Raw genomic sequence first — 26,692 nt, 5'->3', positions numbered from 1 at the left:
TGTTTTGGAAAATGAAAAATAACTGAATCATTATGCAGCTCATGTGATTCATGTGATGACGAGTGTTTACAGTGCAGCAGTAAAGTTGAACTGTGAGGGAAGAACTTTAGAGGAATAAGTTTCCATTAGCTCAGACTTATTTAAACTTTATGAACCAGAATCTTCTGAAAATAAGCCTGATTTACTGAAATAAACCTGGTTTAACCAATAATTCTTCAGGATCAGTCTACTGGAATGTTTTTATACATAAAACAAATATACATTTTGTCATTTGGCAGTTGCTTCAATCCAAAGAGATTTACAAGTGTGGCGAGACAGTCGAGCGTGAGAGGACAGTAACTCTGAAAGAGCCGTGATACTAATTCTCAAGTAGCTGTGAAGTGAGAAAGAGACTAGATAGAAGGCTTTTTGTTTGTTTGTTTGTGTTTTAAATAGTTATTTAAGTGAGACACAACTGGAACACAAGTGCACAAGAAATACCATAAACGACAAGAAAGTAGATTTACAGTCAACAAAGTAGGGGTGGGTGAAAAAATCAATTCATAGAAGAATCTCGATTCTTATTTTCTACGATTCTGAATCAATTCACAAAAGTTAAGCTTTTATGCACATCAGTCTTTCCTTGAACAGCATTTTTTTTCTCTTATATTCAAATATTACACAGCGTGAATTCAGCCTCAGCTCAGAATCACACCTCTGCATGTCCTTCTGTTATAACACTGTGACACAAGACAGCTGTCAGTTTATCAGAGCAGCTCCTGCACTGAAATGTTTACTGCACATAATGTGTTATCTCAGTTTTGTTTTTTTTAAATGGGTATGAAGCTTTATAATGATCTCTATCACTCATGATGTGATTGGTTGCACTGATGGAACATCATTCTTATAATATTGGAGATTATATATTAAAATTTTAAAGTGAGCAGGATCGTGGTGCAGCTGCAGAATGTAGTTTGAAAGTGAGGTTTTTTTTTTTAAATAGGGAGCATAGTCTGAACGTGTTTTAACAGCATTTCAGTGACAATGTTTAAATTTACTACATTTGTTGAAGTAGCTGAAATAAAGTCACTGAACTGAACACATTATTACTGGATCAGACTGTGAGTTTACAGTCATGTCTCTATGTCTTTGATCTATATATTCTTTAAATCTTGAACTATATTTTTCATCTTCAGTTGCTGCCTCCTATGTTTTATCCCCGTCAGATTAAAGCTGAACTAATATATTTAAAATGTAATGTGGCTGCAGCCTGATACACAGTCAGATTCCACTTTATCATCATTAAGGAAATGTAAGTCTGGTAAATGATGAATTAATGGACAACACTGAATAAAACTTCATTGTTTTAACTCATTGACACTTTTCTTTGACTCTGGTTCTTTTTGTTAAAGATAAATGTGCAGTGTCCACATTCACATGAATGAATATCTCTACCTGAACTGGATTAAAATGGAGGCTCTGCCTTTTATTTACCTGTTGTTTCCTCACTTTGGTCTTGGTTACAATATAGCTGAACATGTTACTATACTGCTTTGACATACAGCATGTTGGTGTTCAAGTTTGCTTTCTGTTGAAGTGTAAAATGATTTAAAACTGGTGTAAAATATTGTTGGACGTTCAAGTTTATACAGAAATCATGAATGTTGCGAAGCATTTAATATGACGTCATTATATAGCCTTTTTCTTCAGCGACCCCAACTCTGACTGACTTCCAGCATTCCTGCATCAGACTTTATGATCCAACTGATAAAGATTTATAAAGTCTGTTAATATTTGACTATTGTTCCGGGTTTTTCAGTCCAAAGTTCAGAGCTGCTGTTCTGTTATCAGATTTCCTTAAAGAACACTTCAGGTTAAAGATGAATACAGAGAGTTGAGACTGTTTGTGAATCAACAGACCTTAAAAACCTCCTGCTGTGAGTTACATGTTTGTTCTTCTTCTGGTTGGTTTCCTGGTTGAAGCTGCTGATTAATTTCACCTTCATTCATCATCTTGATTCAGATTATTTTCAGTATCTAAAGGTAACGTAACCAACAGTTTTCACCATGTTTGTGTCTGCGGGTGTTAAAATGATCTGATAACAGTAGAGATGGTCGTTATAGTGATGAGTTATGTTGCTTTGTTGACTGCATTGGTGGAATGAAATAAGAGTATTTATCAATACTCTTATCGGTTCTTTTTCATTACCAAAGAATTGGGGGATTTTTGAATTATTAAAGAAAGAATAAATTCAGAACAGTCAGCAAAGTCACTATATAAATTCAATAATATCTCACTTGAAATAAATAAAAAAATGTCAGTAAAATAAATAATATTCCTGACATTAAAATACTGCGTGAAGTTTAAAAAGAATGAAGAACACAGACATCAGTCAGTATCTTCATCCTGTCCTCCTCCTCCTCCTCCCTCTGCTGCTGGTTGAGAGGAGGGGCTGTTTCAGCCAGTAGTTAAGTTTACAGGAATTTAATACATTTAAGTACACGTTACAAACTAAGCTAAACACAAACACCGACAAATAGAGCAGAGGAGAGAACAGAGAAGCTAGAGCGACCATAAATGACATCAAACCGTGATAGAGACTCAGCAGTTTCCCTGTTTACACAGGAGGCGTTCAGGTACAGTGTTGAGCGTAGGTCACTCGTGTTTTCAAAGTTCTCAGAGTTGAAAACACAAATTTGTATGTAGTTACGAAAGTAAAATGGAGGAAAAAAAGACTTGACAGTGTTGTGAAAAAATGGGGGAGATAACTTGTCTGTGTGGTGTTTCTGGGGTTGTATTTCTCACGTAGCCCTCCCTGAAAGAACAGGAAGTTTTTACTGTTTTTTGCTCTGAATTATTAAGCCATAATAATTTCTTCTAAATGCAGTCCATTTGTCACATCATAGTATAGAAAGCAACCTAGTTGCGGAGGGTGAGAAAAAACATTAACTTTGGGTTTTTATTTGCTGGAAATTGTTAACCATAACAAGATCCAGTAAAGTGCAGGTCACTGAGATGTACCAGACACTTTGGTGGATGAAAGAGAAGTGAAGGCAGCTAGCAATCCAATCACAGTACGACACTTGCTGTAGTTTAATGTCATGCTTTGAATAGAATAAACACAGTGTTTGAAATAGTAATAAGTCATGACTCAACATAACAATAACACCAGATCTCCCCTTTCAATGATCAATACGTAGACTGCCATTGATTCATCAGACCTGTTCAGTCAAATGATGGACGCTGATGGTTATAAACAAACAAAAAATTTTTATTCATGAATGAATAAGTGAGTGTACAGCATGAACCCTATAAACAATACAAAACAGGCAGTTAACAATTAGACCACAATAATGCATATAAGTTAAAAATAAATATGTATTAAAGTCCATGAAAAAACAATTAAGAATAACCAATAAGTCCTGCTAACTAAAGAACCAAATGAGTGAAACATTTCTATTTGTGGCCTTTTCTGGTGATCAAGTGCTTTAACATTTAAACTGATATCTTTGCTGTGTAATTGTAGATTAAGTTTGTAAACATATTTTTTCTATGAAAGAGTTCTGAATATGTTGTAAAAAGTTGCCATCAGGAGAAAATGTTATGTGATAAAGTCTTTCTTTGCAGTGCCAAAAAAAAAGAATAACCAATAAAATTAACAGCAAACAAACAGTAAACATAAATAATGTACAGATTGAGCTCTCTTACTCTGCCGTTTAAGTTTTGAGACCTCACATAATTGCCAGCACACCTCCGTCCATATTCAACCTGAGCAGGTCTAATGAAGTAGAAACTGAATACCTGTGTGGGTGTGCAGTGCATATGATGAAATGTTTTAGTTGTTTTAAGATAGTCTGGCATATGCAGTTGAAGCTTCTTCCCCTTTTCAAGTAACCTTCTGGTCAGAATCTAGCAGCACAAATGGTCTTTTGACTCTGCAATATACTCCTCCAGGCCAGCTGGGAGATGTAGTCCTTCAAGCATGTCCTACATCTGCCTGGGTGTCTAAGAAAATCTCTAAAAGAAGGGACGTGACGAAAAATATGATTGGAAGTTTGTTAGTTTAGATGTGATGGTTTATTATCACATATTTTATTTGTAAAATTAATATAAACACAACACATTTTTTATGATCATATAGGAGTTGCTGGGATAGAAAAGACCGTGACTTACTTCTCTTGACAGCACAAACGTGTGATGTTTATTCTCTAAACATCTGATCTGACAACACAGACGCATCTACATCATGTCACCTCTGCGACCAACTCTTAAAGACCCCCTCCAGACATGTTTAGACTTATAAAAATACGCTGCTTGGAACAACATTGTGAGTCTGGTTTGGTTTTTCCACAAAGAAAGTATAATTATCATGTTAAAGTCCTTAAAATGGCATCTACTCCTTCTCTCTCATTAAAAATTCCACTCTATGAATATGTAAATATATTTCATTTTAAAAGTTTAACTACTTTACAGAAGATGTCTCCTACTTCACTGTTAAGTCAGTTTTCAGTGTTTGTGCACTGGAGGCTTCAAGTTTCCACATCACACTTGTATAAACTGAATATTGGACCAGGATTGGCTCCAAAGTATTTGTGATGTCACAAATTATGCTCATAGGCCCGCCTCTTCAAAGATTTTCAATGAACTCAGAGAAACTTTCCACTTCCAGCAGATGAATGTGAAAACAGCCTTCTAGTGTCAAACTCTGCACATAAATCCTTCTGCACAGTGAAGCTCAAACATCCAACTGTAGGAACAAGAAGAAAAAGCTTCTTAGCAATAACTTATCTTTTATTTAGTCGTTTACTTATCGCACACAGGACGCTGCCTGATCGATGGACAGAGAGGGGAGAGACACTCTCCTTGGTGTCACAATGTGTCGCCACTTCCTGTATCTGTCATTTCAAATTAAAAGCCCTCTATGCACTTTTGCAGCCAGGCAGACAGACCATATGTTGTGACTGAGTGTGTGACAGAGAAAAACATTTTTCTGTCATTTAGACAGAAAATGTGTGCATTCTAGTGTGTGAGTCACTTTTCAAAAGTTGCTTAAAGGTTTCATATAAATCTTAAAAGTAGCTCATTTTGTTGCTAGGTGCTTTTTGAAAAAAAAGTTGCCATGGTAGTTTGAAAAGTGGCTAAATCTAGCAACAAAATTGCTAAGTTGGCATCAGTGAGTTCAACATACCCAGGATATCTTTTAATCAGCAGGCTACATTGGGTCTAACATTGGACGTCCAGATAACCAGTACAATGAAGCTGGTATCAACCAGCTCAGTCAACTCTGGGTTTTCCAGCTACGAGCGCGTTCTTGTGAAAGAGGAGAACCATGAATGAAGTACTTCTATGATATGAGATGAAACGTTGATACCAAGTACCTGCCAAGTAAAACATCTGTTTTGGGGACAGCAAAAAGTCATATTCAACCAAATGAAATGTAAACGAGCCTGTTTAACAGAATAAGAAGATGTAGAAACACTAGAAATAATTTCCACATATTAAAGATGTGGAAGGCTTAGGCTTAACTTTACAACACACTTGATAATTATTTAGCATTTACTATTGATGTTACTTTAAGCATGAGACTGAACTCAGCAACTCAGTGTGAAGACCTGTCCTAGACTAACAAATGTAGGCAAATTCAAAAGAAAAAAAGTTTTGTAACGCTGTAAGTTCCAGGAAATTACATGGTAATGACGGGAAGTTACACCCTAAAACTGTATTATAAAGTATTAACTAAAGTACTAACATTTTGACCAAAACCTATTTTAATTTAACCTGTTTAAGCCAAAAGAGATCCTCATAAACATGTTTATGACATACACACACGTTGACAGGTGTAACATATGCCTCTTGCATGTTACATTAAATACATTAGTTGTGCTTTAAATGGTCACTATGTCTGACAGCAAAATTTTTTAATATAGAATATAATTTTGTCAGTAATTTTACCTTTATTTAAAAGTTGTAAGGTGTACATATTTGTGTTATTTTCATTATTTTATGCTGTTATCTTATATTTAATATTTAATACTTGGCTACATAGTATCCAAGGTAACGATGCAGCTATAAAGCCCATCACCGGGGGAACAAGTCAGACCAGGTGAGTGTGTGACTGTTAAATGGAAACCTGTAAATAATAATGTATAGCTGACCTGAGATAGACTTTATTACTAATTATAATTATATTGACTTTCGGAGTGATTATCTATGTGAACTGATTAATCTGTATCAATAGTGTGTTTGTGTAATCTGTAATATAGTGAGTTTTTGATCCTGGTCAAGGTTAGACCGTTGGCCCTGTAATTTGTTATTTAACGGTTATTAAGCTTCATCACAGAAATAATTGATTAGTATTGTAAGTTTCCTTTGATTATGATTTTATTTATTTGAATAGTTTTACTGAGACCGGGCTTGTATCCCCCAGATCCTGAAGTGCTTGTAAGCAATAAACGGACATCATTGAATCGACATCGGAGCGTCTGGGTGTCTTCGTTGGAGTCAACTGATGTCACTAACTGTCAGCCGTTAGTCCACAATCATCATCACAACACAACGCAGAGACTGTAGGCTGTCACTATTATCAGCGATATAAAGGAAACTTAACGGGGGCGTTATAAACTGTGAGGCTAATATAGTCCCCCGTTACACAGGCTCATGTGATTTCTTGTGGGTGGCAGCACTGGAACTGAAAGTGTTCAATGGAGCAGAGCAGATGGATAAAAACTGACATCTGACGCAGGGTGAGTGTTAATAAAACATTCTTATTTTACCATGAAAGTCTCAGTCAGTTTCATCCGTGAGGACTGTAGAGGGGAGAAGAGTTAGAATGAACTTCTGTGGGTATAAAGAGGAAATAAAACAGGGAGATACTAACTTTTTTGAGTGTTTTCTCTCTCGTCGCTGTGACTCTTGAACAGACTTGTTTCTCTTGAGTCTTGATTCCTAATCTCACAGTCAGTGTTACTGGTCTACCTCTCAGACTGATTGAAGTCCACAAGATGAGTGCTCGTGTGGAGGAAGAGGAGGGCAGAGCAGAGCCTCCAGTATCCAACGTTCTGTCTATGAAGAGTGACCGGTACAACGATCATCCTCCAACCTTCAGTAATGAACCTGGACCGTCAAACACAAAGTAAGAGAGCTGCTACCAACTCATTTATATGACTCATGAGGGCCCTGGCACTGAAAGTGTGAGGAACCTGTTGTTTTTGTAGAGATTATTAGGTCAGAGTGGTGAGAAGGCCTATTGTATCTGAAACAATTCTTCTTCTTCTCTGCAATGAATCACATTTTTGAGGAGCTAAAGGTGCTTGAAAACTCACAAAACTTTGAACGTGCATCAGAAGTGAGGGGAAATTCTATCTTTTATAGTGATTTGGCTCGGGCGTTGCCAGTGGTCTCCAAAGCACAATACTTTTATACTCAGAAGTCAAACTTTTTTGGCTTCATTCACCACAACTTTCATAGGGCCCCGCCACCGGCGCTGTATCCAGTTCTCTTTATACATCCATACATGAAGCCAAAAAAGTTCGACTTCCAGTTATAAAATTACTCGGATCTTCCGCATCTGTGAGGCCCATAAAGCATGTGCACCAGAGACTTCTGCCGGCTTAGCTGGCTACTTCCGGTTTAGCCTTTTCCCAAGATTGTGTGTAGGAAAAAAGCTTTTTGCGCCAATGGGCATCACATGACAGACCCGGAAGTTGCAATTACATGGTTTGGCCATTATGTCAAATTGGCTTCAAAGCCCGGTGCTGTTCCTGGGGTCTTTGGCTCAAGGTACTCAAAAATCATTCATCAGTCATTGCTGATGCGATGCCCCTTTGCCCCTTGATGTACATAGTGCCCTTTTGTCAAGGCATATTTATTTTTATTTTTATTTATTTAATTAATTAATCATTTTTGTGAAGGCTTGCGTGGCCCTTCAAGAAGAACATTTAATAATTAATAATAATTTAGCGATAAATAAAATGACTGTCATGACCGCTGCTGTCAGTCACATGATGACCTATCACCTGAGGTCAACCGTGATGTGCCCTAACAGTAGTAACTGAGTTGCTGCGGCAACCAGGGACGCTGCAAACAGACGCTCAGCGGGAGAAATAACAATGATTTAGAATTTTTGTTTCGCTCTAAAAAGGGAGAACTTCAGCTGCTGGTAAGTGGAGTTTGCAGTGGTGTTATGTGCGCGTTGTTTGGTGTATTTACAAGACGAAGTGAAGTGAGCATGCACGTTTGTTGTACAGCCTGTTCAATTAGCCGCCAGTTAACCACAGTGTGCTGCTTGAGGGGGAAAAGTATGGGGGCTTTTCATTACGCTATATGTAATGTGTTTATTGATTTGTCAGCTGATCTGACAGGACAGTTAACAGTCGGGCTGTTGTAGTAATACAGCAGATCAGCAAAACTACCTGTTGGACCGGAATGAAAGCACTGACAGCAGCTCATCATATTTATTCATAAAATGAAAATTACTGAATCATGAATCGATCACAAAAAACACTCTTGTGACTTTGTTTTCTTTTCTCCATAAGCCAAAAGGCTTCTCCTTTCTTCTTCTCCGTTTCAGTGCGTATAAAATCATCACGTCAGATTTTCACAAACTAAATAAGCAATGTTTTATTTAGACATTCTGCAGGCTACAGCTGTTTTTATTGTTCCTTTATGTCGTTTCTGTTCGTTCAGTAATTAATGGGTTTAAATTGTCTATTTGTGTCTTATTCTGTGACAGCCAGACGCTACTATAGATCTGTAATCGCGTTACACAAATTGGAGCAGTTATCAGGTGTTTTCCTTCCAGCTATCAATATGTATAAATTATTAAGTAACAGTGTAAAGTATAAATTAATTGTATGAATGGATTTTCGGTTTCAAACTTTAAAGTTTAAACTGTTACTAAATAAGTTGCACATATTTAGAGCTGACTTCTACATATTTGACAGTTGAGGTGATGTTTCCTCAAAATGACACTAGCGTGAAGATGTCCCGTTGGTGAATTAAACTCCTCTGTCTTCATGAAGAGACAGAAGTGAGGGAAGCGACATGTTAGCGTAATGAAAAGCACCCTATAACAGCAGCAACCCCCTCAACAGCAACTGTACTATGTACCCCATCAGGTAAAACATGTGTGCCTTAGGTCACACTGGTGGTACTCAACATACTATGAAGTGATGATTATGAGGTACAAATGTATCACATTTTTTTTAGTGCCATGGCTGATCTGCATAACAGCTACAGTTCATATGGCTGTAAGAAGTGATAGAGGTTATTAAAAAGAAGAGATAAATAAAGACACTGCCAGAGAGCTCTGTTTGGTGTACAGTTTAATGTGCCATCACATTCAATTTATGAATATTTCTGCCTTTGTTTTTGTTTTGAAATTATGTGAACTTTTTTGTGAGAGATGTGCACAGATAAGTGAATGTTTGGACTGCTACGTGTGTAGTCATCTTGGCATCTGTTATTGCTGTTATAATGACAGCCAATAATTTCAAATATCATTTTCATGTTGGGGTTACACAGTCAGGAACATTTGAGATGCTATTTGATAGTTGAGATGAGACAGCTGAGTGTGATTTTTGCGCTGCTGAATAAGACTGCTGTGACTTAAAATTGATTCTAAAATTAAGTCTGTTTGTTAACTAAAAGAACATGTTACTTCTAACAGAAGACACACGAACACAATGGAGAGAGAACCATAGTCCCCCTCTGATATCATCAAGTGGGGGACAATGATATAATATGGTGCGATTTGTTGTAAGATTCCATGTTATATTCTGTTTGAATAAGGGTTGCTATAATTCAACATGTTATGCTGTAAGTTATGTCAGTGTATGGTGTTTAAAAGTCTTGTTCCATCTGCCCCTTTTTAACTTTGAGCACCTGCCCCTCTTAAGGTCTCTGCATGGCCCTGTGTAACAGCTGTCAGTCATTTAGAAAAAAAAACGTGATCTAATCTGCAACTTATTATCTGCAGGAGCAGCAGTTTGTGTATTTAGAGCTCCTTCAATGGCTTTGTCATCAGAGAATTTATCAAGGATTCACATGATATGAATAAAAACATCTTGGTGGTGTTACAGACGTCAGACAGACCACAGACAGAGAGCAGAGTCTCCAGCATCGGACTGTCTGTCTATGAAGAGTGACCGGTCCATGGGTCGTCCTCCGCACTTCAGTAATGAACCTGGACCCTCAGACACAAAGTAAGAGACTGTTTCTGCTGTAAAGTGATTGACTAATGGCTAAATGTATTGCTGCATTAATGATCCACTTGTGTAGCACCGCCTACTCCATAGCGCCCTCAAACACAGAGCCATGTTGGAATAAAGTTGCTTTGATGTTCATGAAATTCAGTGGGATCATTGTCCTCATCATTCGGGACATAATTACGTTTTTTTTTCCACCCGGCAGGAAGTCAGCCATTTTGAATTTCTTTAATCAATTTTCATTTTACAAACACAGGTTTTAGGCCTTTCCGATGCAGAAAAAGTCAAGAAACTTTGGATCCATGTTCGAACTAGTAAATATTTCAATTTGATATCGCAGTTGGGCTTAGGTGTGGCAGATCAGCTCTATAGCAACCCTTAATTACTTTTAGCATTTATGAGCTGCTAGGGGTGCTCAAAAACTCAGGATACTTTGCACATGCATCAGAAGTGGCAAAACTTGATATCTAATAAGGATCTTGGGCTTGGGTGTGGCAAAATGGCTCAAGGGCACCCCCTAGAAAATTTCAAAGTCAAAGCCCCCATCTTGAACTTTGACATAGATGTAAGAAATTTGGTAGGCAGATGAAACATCCCCAGACTGAAAAAAAAGCCTCTCGGAGTCATATCCTAAGTCCAACAGGAAGTCAGCCACTTTGAGTTTACTGTGCAATTTTAACAAATTCCTCCTAGAGAATCAACCAGAGCGACTTCAAATTTGGTAGGTGACATCTAAAGACTTTTGTAATGCTAAATTGCAGCGCTTTTGACTTTGAGTTAGTATCTGTGACAGCTGTCAGTCATTTAGAAAAGCTGTGATCTAATCTGTGACTTATCTGCAATAGCAGCAGTTTGTGTTTTTAGAACTCCTTCAATGGCTTTGTCATCAGAGAATTTATCAAGGATTCACATGATGTGAATAAAAACATCTTGGTGGTGTTACAGACTTCAGACAGACCACAGACAGAGAGCAGAGACTCCAGCATGGGACTGTCTGTCTATGAAGAGTGACCGGTCCATGGGTTGTCCTCTGTACTTCAGTAATGAACCTGGACCTTGGCAAAACTTGATATCTAATAACTTGATATCTAGTAAGAGACTGTTTCTGCTGTAAACTGATTTACATTTACAAACTGATTGCATTTAGAGAGTGTGTCCGATAGGTCTCCTTCTACAGAAGAACTCTGTCCCTCTAGCCATCTCTCCTTGGCATATTCACAATTTCTAAGAGCATAGAGTTATGACATCTCGTAGAACTCAAATAAACCAAAACAAAACCAAATTCTGTTCAGTTCATGAGAAACAAATAAAAATGCTACTACTACTACCAATAATAATAATAATAATAATAATAATAATAATAATAATAATAATAATAATAATGAATACATAAATAATAATACAAAAATTAAGTGAATCAAACAAACAAAATGAATAAAGTAAAATAAAATAAACTGAAATGCAAACACCTCAATCATGTAGCAGATTCTTCACTAGAAAACAGGAAAATTAAATCTGTTCATTCAACCCCTCAAGAATGAGGATATTCGGGGAGTGTATCCAGTATGTCTCCCTCTGTAGAAGGATTCTGTCTCTGCCACCTCTCCGTGGCATATTCACAGTTTCAATGCTCATGTAATGTAAGTCTGACAAACTATGGTTATGGCTGTTAAAATGCCTAGCCACAGATGATATATCGTCATGATTGTGGATGGAACACTTATGCTCACAGATCCTAGTTTTGAACTCGCGTTTTGTTTTACCAACGTAATATAAATTTCATTGACATCTTAACAAATAAACAACATATTTGGTATTGCATGTAATCCTGCCTTTAACCTTAATCTCCGCACCAGATTTCAGGTGGGTGAAATAATTACCCTGAATCATAGCATAACAGTGTACACAATTATGACAAGGAAAGTTACCACTGGGAATCTGAGACAAAAAGTGCATGTAACTCTCAGGTAAATCAGACTTCACCAAGAGGTCGCGTAAGTTGGAGGACCTCTATAAAAGTATTGATGGAATTTGAAATGCACTCGCAATATGGGGGTCACTCTCCAAAAATATGCTCAATATGTTCACTCACTACTTTTTGGAGTGACTTAGAGATAGAACTGAATGTAGACACACCCGAGAAGAGATCCCTCCCTTGGTTTAAGTAGCTTTAATCGCTGAACTAGGCGTACCCTCTTAAGATGCTGATCCAATAACGTCTCTCCATAACCCTTACACACTTAAAATTATCACATAAGACTTTAGCATGTGACTCAAAAGAATCCTCCGATTTACAGATGCGTCTCATCCTCAATAATTGACTGTAAGGTAAACTTCTCGGTTTTCTTTTTATATACTACCGTGTGTATAGAGGTTCCCACTTTTTTGCCAAAACATCCAAAAAAGAGATACATCCAACATCAAAACACAATGTTAAGTTAATAGATTCCTTCCTTGAGTTCATGTATGCATGGAATTCTTTCAAGTCATTAGCACTACCACTCCAAATGAAAAATTAATCATCTATATATCTCCAATTTTAATAAATTTAGAATAGGGATTAAGATTATGAATAAAATCTGACTTAAATTTCCCCTTAAACAGACTTGCATAATACGGAGCCACCAGTGAGCCCATAGCTGAGCCCTGATGTTGGAGATAATATTGGTCCTGAAACTTAAAATAATTCTTTGTCAATACTTCCCTGGTTAAAGACAACAAAAACTCCATGGAGGGATCCAATTCAGTTCTGAGATTCAAAAAATAACTCAGAGCTTCCAGGCCGTCCTTGTGAGGTATACTGGGATACAAACTAGAGACAGCCATCTTTTTTTTTTGGATGTTTTGGTGAAAAAAGTAGTTAGTTTGTGAGTTAGATTTTATTTATAATCATAATCCCTATTCTAAGTTAATTAAAATGGGAGATATATAAACGATTTATATTTCATTATTTTTCTAATCCCCTTCTTTACTTAAAATATACCTCAGGTCTGCTACCAGATGTCCTATTGAATGCATATCATAATAGTGCAACATGTGGTGAAAAGGTTATTTGTAGAAATGCTTTGCTCACCTTGATAATGTGTGTTTGAGTTTTCTCTTCAGCTATCAGCTTATATAAAATATAGTGAAGAAAATTAAGCTCAAAGGTCCACTTACCAATCTTTTGGAGCTTGCAGTTGAAAGCTCTGAATCATCAGTAAGTGGACCTTACTAATGCATGTAACACACTGTTGTTTATTTTTCAACAACAATCAATGAAGCATATTAGTGATAAAGAAATGTCTTTATAGAGAGAGGATGAGGAAGAGGAGGAGTGGTGTTTCTGTGGCGGAGCAGCTGTCCTGCTGTTCTTTGTGTCAGGAGGACGTCCTGAAGGATCCAATCTCTACCAGCTGTGGACACTGGTTCTGCAGACAGTGCATCAACTCATACTGGGACCAGTCTGCGTCATCAGGAGACTTCTCCTGTCCTCAGTGTGGAAAAAGATCCAGAACAAGACCTGGACTCCAGACAGACAGTCAGACCATCACTGTACAAAGTAAGACTGATTGTTTTTGTGTTGGTGATAAAGAATAATTGTCAGATTGTCTTTGTTTAGTCTCACTTTTTTCTCTGTTTTAGTGAATGTTGCTCTCCAGGAGGTTTTACATGAACATAAGATCAGTCTGAGGAGGAGATGTGAACATGTGACTGAAGGAACTGATGAAGCAGGAAGTGAAACCCTCCTCAACAGCATCTACACTGAGCTCTACATCACAGAGGGACAGAGTGAAGAGGTTAATACCCAACAACATGAGGTGAGGCAGCTTGAGACAGCTTCCAAGATGAAGATCCTCCATGACACTCCAATCAAGTGTCACGACATCTTTAAAGTATTTACAGCCGAAGAGAAACACAAAGGCTTACCTGTTAAATCCTTACCTGACAAAAAGAAACACATCAGAGTCATTATGACGAGCGGCGTCGCTGGTGTTGGAAAAACCTTCTCAGTGAAGAAGTTCACTCTGGATTGGGCAGAGGGCTTGGAAAACCAAGATGTCAGTCTGGTGATTCTGTTTTCATTCAGGGAGCTGAACTTGATCAAAGATGAGCAGTACAGTCTTCTCATGCTGATCCATGATTTCCATCTAACATTACAGAAGGTCACAGCAGAGAAGCTTGCTGTATGTAAAGTTTTGTTCATCTTTGACGGCCTGGATGAAAGCAGACTTTCATTAGATTTCAAGAACATGACGGTCGTGTCTGATGTCACACAGAAGTCATCAGTCAACATGCTGTTGACAAACCTCTTCAAGGGGAATCTACTTCCCTCGGCTCTCATCTGGATAACTTCCCGACCTGCAGCAGTGAATCAGATCCCTCCTACATGTGTTAACAGGGTAACAGAAGTACAAGGCTTCACTGACGCCCAAAAGGAGGAGTACTTCAGGAGGAGATTCAGTGATGAAGATCTCTTCAGCAAAATCATCTCACACATTAAGACATCTAGGAGCCTCCACATCATGTGTCACATCCCAGTCTTCTGCTGGATCACTGCTACAGTTCTGGAGCACATGTTGGCTACAGACCAGAGAGGAGAGCTGCCCAAGACCCTGACTGACATGTACTCACACTTCCTGCTGGTTCAGACAAAGAGGAAGAAGCACAAGTATGATAAGGGACATGAGATGAGTCCACAGGAGCTGACGGAGGCTGACAGGGAAGTTCTTCTGAAGCTGGGGAGGCTGGCGTTTGAACAACTGGAGAAAGGACACATCGTGTTCTACCAAGAAGACCTAGAGCAGTGTGGTCTTGATGTCACAGAGGCCTCAGTGTACTCAGGATTTTGTACAGAGATCCTCAAAAGAGAGAGTGTGATCTTCCAGAAAACAATCTACAGCTTTGTTCATCTGAGTGTTCAGGAGTTTCTGGCTGCAGTGTACGTGTACCACTGTTACACCAGCAGCAACACAGAGGTACTGAAGGCCTTCCTGGGATACTACAGTCACTCATCCCTGGATGAGTTCCTGATGAAAGCCATGGAAAAATCTCTCAGAAGTAAAAATGGCCACCTCGACTTGTTTGTTCGTTTCCTTCATGGCCTCTCGGTGAAGTCCAACCAGAGTCTCTTAGGAGGCCTGCTGGGTCAGACCGAGAACAGTCAAGAAATCATCCAGAGAGCCATCAACAACCTGAAGAAGATGAATACTAATGTCTCTCCTGACAGAAGCATCAATATCTTCCACTGTCTGACGGAGATGAATGACCGCTCAGTACATCAGGAGATCCAAGAGTTCCTGAAGTCAGAGAACAGATCAGAGAAGAAACTCTCTGAGATCCACTGCTCAGCTCTGGCCTACATGCTGCAGATGTCAGAGGAGGTTCTGGATGAGTTGGACCTGAAGAAGTACAACACATCAGATGAGGGACGATGGAGACTGATCCCAGCTGTGAGGAACTGCAGAAAGGCTGTGTAAGTCCAGATGTGATTATCAACACTATAAATCAATCACTGCAGAACACACACACATCTCTCATGTCCATCTGCTCAGTCCAAAATGTTTTAGATACTTCCTGTTGCCTCTGTACCCAACTCTGAAGAGTCTATTTGGTCTCCAAACGTTTTATTCTTTGTACCTGTAACAAAGATAAACATTTTTAAGGGAGTGTTTTACAGTGTTGAGAGTGATTGGGAAACAAAAATATCAACATTATAAAGCCAATATTACATCAATCATATCAATATTACAGTAAAGTGTAATGTAAATGTATAGTGCATGCTGTAAAGTGTGAATCACTTTACATTAGAGATGCACTGATGTGGAATTTCAGGGCCAATGACAACAATTGATAATTATGTTTGTTGTGTCTGATACCAATACAATAACCATTATTATTAATCTTGAAACAATGTAGGTTATGTTTGTTTGTAAGTTACGCTGGCCTTCTGAAAACAGGCAGCAACACAGAGAGCAGAGGAGAGAAAGGTAAGAGAGGCAGGACTGTACAGACTACTATAATCTACTCTAAAACCATGTCTGTTCTGTTACTCTCAGTCCGCTCCAGTACCAACACAAGACCTGACCTTAAAAAGTCCCTGTTCACAACCAGGTTTACGATGATGTCACTAGTCCACAGTCACTGTAAAAAGGCTCTGCATTATCGGACACAATTATTGACTGAAATTCAATTACCAAAACAATAACAATACAGTAGTTACATTTTCTCATTTCTTGGCCAATAAAATATCAGCCACTGACATATCATACATCCCTCCTTTACATACATGCGCACTGTAAAACTTACAAACTATTAAATTGTGTTCAGCTTGTGTTACAGCTGCTTGTTGGCAAAATTGTAAACCAGTTATTCTCACAACAATTGTTCTTCAGTTGTAACCAAAACTTTGAGAGCAAGAAAAACTTTGTAGTTGATGTGTTTACACTTATGAACACAGTTATTCTGTTTAAATATAAACAATGTTACATTTTACAGTTTATCCTTCACCTTCTAGTTTTAATTCAAATCCAGCAAAAGAACTTCAGTACTTAAGGATTTGTGTTTTGACAGTCAGCATTTTATCACAAGAGACAGCATTTTCCCGTATATGCACTATATGAAGCTGCTGACCCCTCAAAACACAATTTGCTTTATCATCAAAATGCATAGTGTCTATATTTATCCTAGAGGTGTTTGATTTTAGCATATTTAAATGTAATATAATTTGTAATAACAGGCTTAAGGGCTGTGGACTCTCAGAGACTCACTGTGAAGTTGTGGCCTCAGCTCTGAAGTCCAACCCCTCCCATCTCAGAGAGCTTGACCTGAGTGGAAACTCCAACCTGCAGGACTCAGGATTGATTCTGTCTGCTGGACTGGAGAGTCCAAACTGTAGACTGGAGACTCTGAGGTCAGTTCACCGACTGTGTTTTCCTCTTGCACATCTTGTATGTACACAGTTATTTAAATTCATAATAGAAGTTTCAGATTTAATTTGATTCATTTGTATTTCACAAATCACTAAAATGTTTAAAATCCAAAATGCCTGAATAGTTTATTTCACTTTGAATTTAGTCTACAATCGAAAGGGTCTGATATTTGTAAGAAATTATTGAAATTATTGGACAACTTTATGTTAGACCAATTTAATATTTATAATTTTTGGTATGTGTGTGAAACTCAAATCTATAAACCAAATGGGAAAAAAGTTCAAGACTCATTGCATATCCATGAATAATGTCTTATATTAAACATTAAGAACACACTATTTTGTAGGAACTTGTACATAAAGTCTCTCTCACACACACTTTAAAACTCTCATACAGGAGTACAGACAAAGAGAGCAAATCATATTTCCAACTGCAGTTTGTATCTCAAGTCGTGTTTTAGCTGCTACACTTCAACATGTGCATGATGCTTCCTGGCAGAAAATGATGTTATTTTGTGTAGCTGCACCACCAGTTAAAAGGGAAGTCATGTGAAAGTCTGGTGTTTGGCACTGTTCACAGTCAGTCAGCGGTGATGATGAGAGTAAATCTGTGGTTGGAAATCAGTTCCTCAGTAGGAGGAAAATATAAATTTTTCTGTAAATGCTCAAGTTCTGTAGTGTTTTAATGAAATTACACTTAATTGTTACCATTTACAGGAAGAAGATAAATAAAAGTAATACATAAGCTTTTAATCCAACATGTCTAATTTGATCCATTTTACAGTCAGCAGCATTTTATTGATTTTTTTTGTTGACATGAATAGGTATCTGAATGTTGTTGTGTCCATAGAGGCCATTTATGAGATCAATGTAGATCCGAGGAGAAAAAAAAGAAAGAGAGAAAGAGTAACCTCCCATTCATTCTGCATTTCGTTTGTGGATTTCGATGATGTAAAAAAACAGTGAGAGCTGCATCAACCAGATGTTGTTCTTCGTAGATTGTCACATCTCAGTAGCCAATGGGATTGTTTACATGAATCACGTGACACAGACAGCGCGGAATATCTAAACACAAAGCATCGCTCAACTTTAGCTCACAGTTCTGAGTGACAGAACAAACATCGGAATTAAACATGATGGAATAAAAACGGTAAGATTCATATTATTGTTGTTGAAAGTTCAGTCAGTGAAAACGAGTCAGTGACAGTGAAAACATAAACGATGGACAGATAAACGGTTTGCTACAGATGGTAGTTGGTCAGCTAACGTTAGCCTGGCGCTGGTCAAGTTCACGTTTATCCTACTAATTGCAAGTAAATTACACATTATTATTAAAAGAAAATAACAAGCAGATAGATGTTTAATTGTGTCCTGTTGGCTGTAGACTTAACTGTTGGCCCGTGCGCCCGGCGGGTGTATGAACAGGCTGTATATACTGTACATAACTACCTAATATATGTATATGAAGTAACGTCTTTTTTTTTTTTTTTACCATTTAAATATTAGCTCATCACTTCTCGCACTCTTCACTTCTTTACACTATTTGAACCCTGTTTACAGTTCACAGAAACGGTTTCACGTGTACATAGTCATTCCTTGTGTATATTTCTGAAGATTGTTGTGTTGTTATTCTGTGTAAGAACATTGAGAGCCACTAAAGCGGAGTCAAACTGCTTGCATGTGTAAACATACTTGGCCAATAAAGATGGTTCTGATTTGTAGGATAAAGTTACGGGTTATTTACCAATGAAGGCTCCAGCAATTTTGATTAAATGTTAATTGATTGTTAGATTTGTCCAACACATCTAGTCTGAAGCCTCTTCAGCCCTAGGCCTCTGGCTCAGGCCCCTGCTCGAAAATGGCATACTCATAATAAATATAGTATATCTCTGCAACTGTAAAGTTTATATGAACACTTTCTATATCATAATAAAGGTAACACGTATGAGATTTGTGCAGAGGTGTAAGCATCAGTATAGATGTTACTGGGTCAGAGTAAATTAAGATGGAACATGGCATAAATGAAAGATTTCATTTCCACCTAAAAAAAAAAAAAAATGAACAGTATTATAGTAAATATCCCCTTTGAAATTATGCAGTCGCAGCCCAAAACCTCTAGTAAACCATAAAACAACATGTGAATATTACCTGTCCTAAAAATGATGCTAAGAAGGTGAAGCAGAGCAAAGTTAGAGAAGTTTTAGTGGAGAAAAAAATCCAAATTAGGTATTTGTAATTACATCAAAGGTAATGTAATCCTAATGTAATCTGAGCAACGATCTCAGCTAACCTGAGCAATAGGCATCAATATCTCCGGAAACCATTGGTCGATTTGGACCATATTTGGACGGTTTAGGCCTCTAATCAAAGCTCACAAACTCCGCTATCGATTGCTTTTGACTGGCCGACTTCACTCTGTCCTTCCTACCGGGAAAGTGGATACAGAAAGGCTGTAATCAATTCAAAATGACCCAGAGACATTGGAGTAGCCATTACTAGTGGTTTTATGCGGCCAGACGCAACCTTTGATTACAAAAACAGCAAAGGTAAGACACAATTTGTAGTTGTTAATGTAACAACGGAAGTTTTTCTATATTTCTTCGACGTTTTTTCCAGTGAGTTTTGGTCAGATAGTGATAGGAGTTATATTGCTGGAATCTGTGAAATCTCAGGATTCATTTGATGTGTGTGTGGATAATGTGAAATGAAAGATATAAGGGGCGCTTTTTGTTACACGCTCACAGTTGCTTGGTGTTTGACTTGTGTTTCGTTTAGGTAGAAATGGTTAGGCTAGCTTACTAGCTGAGCTTCTTCTGAACAAAACGGTACGTGGTGTGATTATGCTCTTCCGTGTTAAATACCCTGTAACGCGTTTGCTTCTACGACGGCAGCGCTGCTCCCGCCGGCGGGGGCGCTCGGGCTGTCCTCTAGTGAAGCTGGAAGTTGTGCAGCTGTTTGCTGTGTTTAATGCTTTGGATATTGGCGGACCAGTTGTTGAATAGCAACAGACGGGAGCTCTGTAATTTCTAAATTAAGTCATTATTTGTGTTATGTATCATTTAAGTAACCTGGTGTTTGCTTATTTTTTTCTTTCAACTCCTGATGTAGTCTACTCTTATTTTGTGTCAAACATAGGTAATGGTAAATGGTAAAATGATGTTATTTTATATAAAGTACATAGTGTATAGTAGGTGTTTATCTACAGTATATAACTTGCAGCCTGCTCAGATATACAATAGTGAACGAAATATTACACATTTTGTATTTTAGACTAAAATAAATGTATATAACTTGTTGGTACAGTGGGCATTATAGTGTAACAATGTAAATGTGAAACAGGTTACCCCAATCTCCCCACAACAGACATCATCTGGTTAGTTTTATATAAAACAATCTGCAGACCTGATCTATATGATGGAGATACGTGTGTTTACTGTAGTTAACGTTAGTCCAGCTGCTGGAAACAGCTGCTCAGCTGGACAGATGTCCCGGGGACGAAACAATACTGTTGCTGTGACTTTATCTGTCCATTTACTGTCACCGCTAAAATGCATTTCTACTCAGATCAGGGGAGTGTCGCTTAGACAGTTCATCACTTTTGTGTTGATTTTGTTGGAAGCATGTGTAATTAGAGTCCTGCTGTCTGACAGTCAGCTCTCAGCCTGCATTAACCGAGCAGCTGCTTCTGTTCAACATGTTAGTTTAGCGTTAGCATGAGCCTCAGATAGCTAAACCGCACAGCCGCCAGACAACAACTCCGTGGAGTTTTCACAGCTTTATGCTTCAGAGTTCAACCAGACGACACAGTGAGCTGATTGAGGCTCACTGCGAGTCTGCAACTGTTTTTCTTCGTCGGAAGGCAGGGAGGTGCGTTCGTTTTACAGCTTGTGCGGCCCTTCCGGGCGGTCACCAGAAACACCTGTAACTCAATCAGTTGAATTATTAATGGCAATTAACCCATAATCGATGAATCATTGACATCCCTAATTTATATCATCTATTTTTCTATACCTGTAGGCTCAATTTGCAGCATAGCCAAGCCTATGTGAAATTTATTAATAACCTAAACATGGATGAGGGTGGATGTGTTTTAAGGCACCACAGTTGAATAAGGACAAAATAATCCATGTTCTTCTATCAAAATGAAACTTAGTAATATACACTCTCATCCAATATATTTCTGTATTATAACCTTTAATTTTTATTATGAAATTATGCAAATTAGGCAAACTCATGTAATAAGTCAGAACAAATATAATTATTTCAGGTGCGTTGTCTTCCCTTAATCTCATGTGTATAATAATCATTAATCAATAAGAAAATATAAATGTACAGTGGGGGGAAATAAGTATTCAACACAACCTTTTTTCAGGAGACATATTTCCAGTGCAGCTATTCATGTGAAATTAAGACCAGACATTGGTATTAAATCAATAAGGCAACACAGCTAAAGAAATCATAACATCCCAAGCAACAAAAAACTTATGTGCATTGAATTGGAATGACACAGGACAAAAGTATTGAACAGGCAGTAAGAAAAAGCACTGAACCAGGTGATTCCATTAATTAGTCCTCTTACCTGTGCTAATTACAATCAGCTGGGTTAGTGCATGTGGCTGTTAGCACTTCCACTCTTTTAAAAAGGGTTAGACATCTGTGAAGATATTATTTGTTACCAAGCTGTCATGCAAGAACCATCTCATGATGATTAGAGACAAAGAGCTCTCCCAAAACCTTCACAACAAGATTGTTGAGCAACAGGAATGGCACAGGTTACTGATTGATTTCTCAACTCCTAAATGTTCCCATAAGCACCATTGGGACCATTATCTGCAAGTGGAAGCAGCTTCACTCCACCATCAGCCAGCTACACACAGGAGCTCCTCACAAGATTGCTGACCGAGCAGTAAGAAAATTAGTCAGAAGAGTAGCCCAAGATCCAAGGACCAGTCAAAAAGAGCTCCATGATTATGTGTGAAGTGGTGCTAAAATCTCATAATTTTACATCTTGTGTTATTTGTTTAGCAGGCGTCAAGTAATATAGGTTTACAAATTACAGGTGAATAACATGACCTGGCTGTAATCCCTGTGAGATTAATATGATGTAAAAGTTGTGGTGACACTAAACTGCAGACATAAGGATGATGTTATGTTGATCCACACTGAGTATCTTACTATTAACGTCTATTTTCTTCTTCAGTGGTTTAATCTATTGACTGTATCAGAGCTGCAGATTTGAAACCTTAATATAAAATGAAAAAGCTGCACTGGCTAATTCACTGTTAAGTCACTGTGTGTTTATTGAAGTAGCAGCATGTTGTCATTAATATTAATGAAGCTCTTTTTCACTGTTTGTATTTGACAGTTTTTAACCTGCATCCTGTTGGGTTCAGGTGTTTGGAGTTTCCATTTTCTAAACTTGTTCATTCTAAACCTTCTTCAGCTCTGAACAGATTATGAAACACTGAATGATTTCAAACACAATAATCTCATGGATGCTGAAGAGAACATTTTTTTTGACGTAACTTTTTTCTACTGGTGTCCAACGACCAGCGCTGAAGTGTGAAGTCACCTCGGGGGATCTGGAGGCATGGCCCCCCCTGCAAAATCTTTTTTTAAATGATGCAATTTGGTGCATTCTGGTCATGATTTTTATTCCTGGCAAAGGCACCAATTTATACATGAAAAGCATAAAATAAAATATTTGACCTTCATAAAGTATGCTATTTCTCTCCTTACTGACAAAACACTTGTAGGCCTACTTATTTTAACTATTCAACTATATTTTAGAATAAAAATAACACAAATATCTGAACTTATTATCTTTATCAACTTTAAACTTTTCATGTTAACATATGTGACTGAACACTGATAATCAATAGTCTTATTGATCCTCCTTATCGGTTTGGTTCCTTATCAATACTAAATAAATCCTTTTTAAAAAAATAAATTATTTTCAAAAAGAATAAATTCAGAACAGGATTAGAATTTATTTATATTATAAATTTAACTAAATATTGTTTCTAGAGCAGCAACAGTCATGTTTACAACAGCAAAGTCACTTTATAAACTCAATAATATCTCTGGAAACAAATGTAAAATGTCAATAAAATAAATAATATTCCTGACATGAAAATACTGAGTGAAGTTTAGAAAGAAAGAAGAAGACAGACATCAGTCAGTATCAGTCCTTCCTCCTGTCCTCCTCCTCCTCCCTCTGCTGCTGATGTGATTGACTGCTGCAGGTACCGCTGGTAGAGAGGAGAGGCTGCTTTGTCTCAGCCAGCAGCTGAGTTTACAAGAATGAGCCAAATTTGAAGATTGGTGGCAAACTAAGCTAAACAGTTAGACTACATACAGACAGCTTTAGTTTTAGCTTGTTGCTAACAATTAGCTATTAGCCGAGCTAGCGCGCTGTGGTTGTGTAAAACATAGCAGCGGTGGATGAGAGACTGCGGACAGAGCAGTTGAAAATATCACTTTTCTACATGTTTATGCTTGTTGATCAGGTGTATTGATAGAGTATTGGCTTTTTACTCGCTAAGGTGTTATTGCACTTAAGAAGTAACGAGCATAGTTGTCGTCAACTCGAGTAATCTTCACTTCACATGTGATCTGCTGTTCACTGACTTTGCTGTGTGTGTGTTTGTGTGTGTGTGTGTGTGTGTGTGTGTGTGGAGGAGAGGCTGCAGTTTGAGAATAAATTACACCAAAACATTAAAAAGTGCTGATAAAAGAACCGGTAACATCGGAGCTTATCAATACTACAGTCTTTAATCATTTATCCTCGGGGCTCGTTTAATACCGGGTTTCGGTACCCATCCCTACAGAGAAATAAGTGCACATTAAATAAAACTGCCATACCTTTGATTATTTTGGAGAAAACAGACATATAAATCGATGTATAAACAACCGCAGGAAGCTGGAACAAGCGTTGATGTCTGGAACAATGAACGTCTCTTTCCTTCGCCGTTTAATCGTTTACAAAGTGAAAAAAGCAGAAATGTGGTGGCAGAGTAAAATCTCTTTTGTGTTAGTGGTAAAAATAAACAGATTATGATGGAACAAATTATTCACTTTTGATGGAAATCCGTGTGTAGACGGAGCTCTTGCACCCATGTAATCTGCTTCTAACGCTACATGATTTCTTCTTTATTCAGATTGGAGAGCTGCAAGTTGTCAGAGATCAGCTGTGCTTCTCTGCTCTCAGCTCTGAAGTCCAACCCCTCCCATCTGAGAGAGCTTGATCTGAACTACAACTACAGTCTCAACGGTTCAGGAACAAAGCTGCCATTTGATTTTCTGGAGAGTCCACACTGTAGACTGGAGACTCTGAGGTCAGACACCATTTCTTACTTCTGTGCTGAGATTAATATGATGTGAAAGTTGTGGTGACACTTAACTGCAGACATAAGGATGATTTTTATCAGGTAAAATCTCCTTCAGATTTACACATTCAAATGTTGTTTTCAAACATTTAAATACTATTTAAAGCCTCCCTCCAGTGTATTTTGGCATTTTTGAGATATTTCATATTTTTCTGAGTCATTTTCTGACCATGTTGATTAGCCACAATGTTCACCAAATATTTGTGGACAAATAACTTAATTTTGTGCTCAAAGATCAAAAATGTCAGCTGTTGTTAAAACTGAACAATGACGTATGACTATAGTAGAACGCTGCAGTCATACGTCATCCTCATAAAATCCCTTTGTTTTTGTGAACGTCACATAGGCTACTGATACAGTATCAGACGCCTGTGTTTCATACTAAATAGTCTACTGGATGCAGACGTGCTGCAACAACAGATTAATGCTTCAAATATAAATCATTTATTTCTATTAAACACTCTCCAACCAACATCTGCACAGAAAATAAGGTTTAATGTGGTTAAAGCAGGAAAGTCAGTAAATCAGTGTGCAGTGATGTATAAATGAATGTGGGTGATTGTTACAGTATCTGTTGTCCACAGCTGTTTATACTGTATGAAAAGCTTCTCCTTCACTTCATTAAATCCCTGCAGCATCTGAAGTCAGCAGGACTGATATGTTGATAAATCTGCAGCCTCTGAGAAGTGCTGCGCCAGAGCGCAGTGCCGTTACGCACCACCGTTCACTGTGTTTACCTTCATTAAATCTCCTGATGACACCAGGCTGCTACAGTAGAAACACACACACCTCTACACACACACTGTTAAAACTTCCTGTAAAACATTCAACAACTGGCAGCAGGGTTGCCATTAAGTTACTGTAAAATTAACATTTTTTCACTGTTACTAAAGTTTACGGTTTCGTGCTGTTAATGAAAAATACAGTATGATCTGGTTTTTCATTGCTTTATTAATAGAACTGTTTTTTTTTCTTTTGCAGTATCTTACAGTTGACAGATTTGTTTGATTGAACTATTTAGTTTTTATTTTTTTACAATCATTTTAATAAACCTATTTTTTAACCTAAATGAATGCTGACTTAGCAGGTTAAACACATAGGAATAGTCACAATACATACAATTAAAGACACTTTTGTTAAGAAAAAGGTTTTAATAGACCTGGTTGTCATTCTTCATAAAATCTGTGTCCAAAGCTGGCTACAAGCACATAATGCAAACCAGAACAAAATGTTCTTTAGGAATGAAGAACAGAGCTAAATCACTGATATTTCAATCATGTAATTACAATGTAAGAGAAAAAAACACAATTTCTTATTGCACTTGACTTTTTATTTGAATATAAAGTTGGAAACTTCACATGCAGAACAATTGCATGTTAAACAAAAAGCTGAAACGGAGCGTTCTCTCTCAAACTGTCTTTGGCTTTTTGATGGAAATAGTAGTACAAGGCACTTAGGTTCAGAAATATTGACATGATCAACTATACAGTAACACCTTTTTTGACTAACAATATATTTAGAAATATGAAACAGTGTTTAGAAAACCAAAGCAGGTGACCAGAACAGAACAGTTTAGTTGAATAAAACTGCATCATTTGCTGTTAAGCAGCTTTTAACCAGAGGACTGTTCCACAAAGCAGGATTAGAAAGTTAGGCAGATAAGTGTGAAAAGATGACATCATCATGATAGTGTTTTGAATCTGTAAAGCAACATTTGAATGAGCTATTTGGATATGATTCAATTATGATTGACAATTCAAGTTCATGATAACAAACCAAATTTCAGCAGTTTTACCATTTTTAAAGTCATGTGGTAAACTTACTAACCTTGCTTTGTGGAGCAGCAACAGTTACAGACAACTGAGCTACATCACAGAATTACAACCAAACTCTCAGATAATATGTGGCTCTATATCATGTAACATCTGAATATACTGGAGATATTGTCCAGCCTTAAGGCATATCAGTGGTACAAATAAAAAGATGAACATTACATAAATAAAAGATGTTTTGTCAATATAATGCTGTGTGTCAAAAACAGTTGAAATATAAATGAAAATATAATGAACAGCAGCAGACATGTTACATCATGTCCAAATATGAACTGTATGTCAGGCTCTAACAAGGAACACGGTTAAGTGCAGAAGTCCAAGTATTGGGCGATGGCAGGGGAGTGAGTTAGTTAATGACTTATGGCCCAGTCAAAGAC

The 26,692-nt window shown here is 37.6% G+C and overlaps 3 protein-coding genes across 8 annotated transcripts in view; all 3 read left to right on the top strand.

The window, feature by feature from the left end:
- Window positions 1-26,692, top strand: part of LOC122976030 (protein NLRC3-like) — a 165,428-nt gene that overhangs the window by 85,033 nt on the left and 53,703 nt on the right. The gene's annotated exons all lie outside the window — the stretch shown is intronic.
- Window positions 1-26,692, top strand: part of LOC122976034 (periodic tryptophan protein 2 homolog) — a 75,137-nt gene that overhangs the window by 12,082 nt on the left and 36,363 nt on the right. The window lies entirely within an intron of this gene.
- The window catches only part of LOC122976028 (protein NLRC3-like), a 48,268-nt gene continuing 27,982 nt past the window's right edge, over window positions 6,407-26,692 (top strand). The window contains exons 1-7 of one of the 4 annotated variants that reach the window (XM_044344273.1): window positions 6,407-6,723; window positions 6,938-7,112; window positions 10,060-10,182; window positions 13,479-13,726; window positions 13,810-15,640; window positions 16,904-17,077; window positions 24,256-24,432. In XM_044344273.1, the coding sequence (XP_044200208.1) occupies window positions 6,982-7,112; window positions 10,060-10,182; window positions 13,479-13,726; window positions 13,810-15,640; window positions 16,904-17,077; window positions 24,256-24,432 (2,684 nt within the window). In that variant the 5' untranslated portion in view covers window positions 6,407-6,723; window positions 6,938-6,981. Of the gene's footprint in view, window positions 6,724-6,937; window positions 7,113-10,059; window positions 10,183-13,478; window positions 13,727-13,809; window positions 15,645-16,903; window positions 17,078-24,255; window positions 24,433-26,692 lie in introns of those variants that run through there. The other 3 variants (XM_044344275.1, XM_044344274.1, XM_044344276.1) reach the window with 3 other exon arrangements.

This window comes from Thunnus albacares, chromosome 24 (genome assembly GCF_914725855.1).
Source record: "Thunnus albacares chromosome 24, fThuAlb1.1, whole genome shotgun sequence".
NCBI classification, from domain to species: Eukaryota; Metazoa; Chordata; class Actinopteri; order Scombriformes; family Scombridae; genus Thunnus; species Thunnus albacares.
This window is presented reverse-complemented; position numbering and strand designations above follow the sequence as displayed.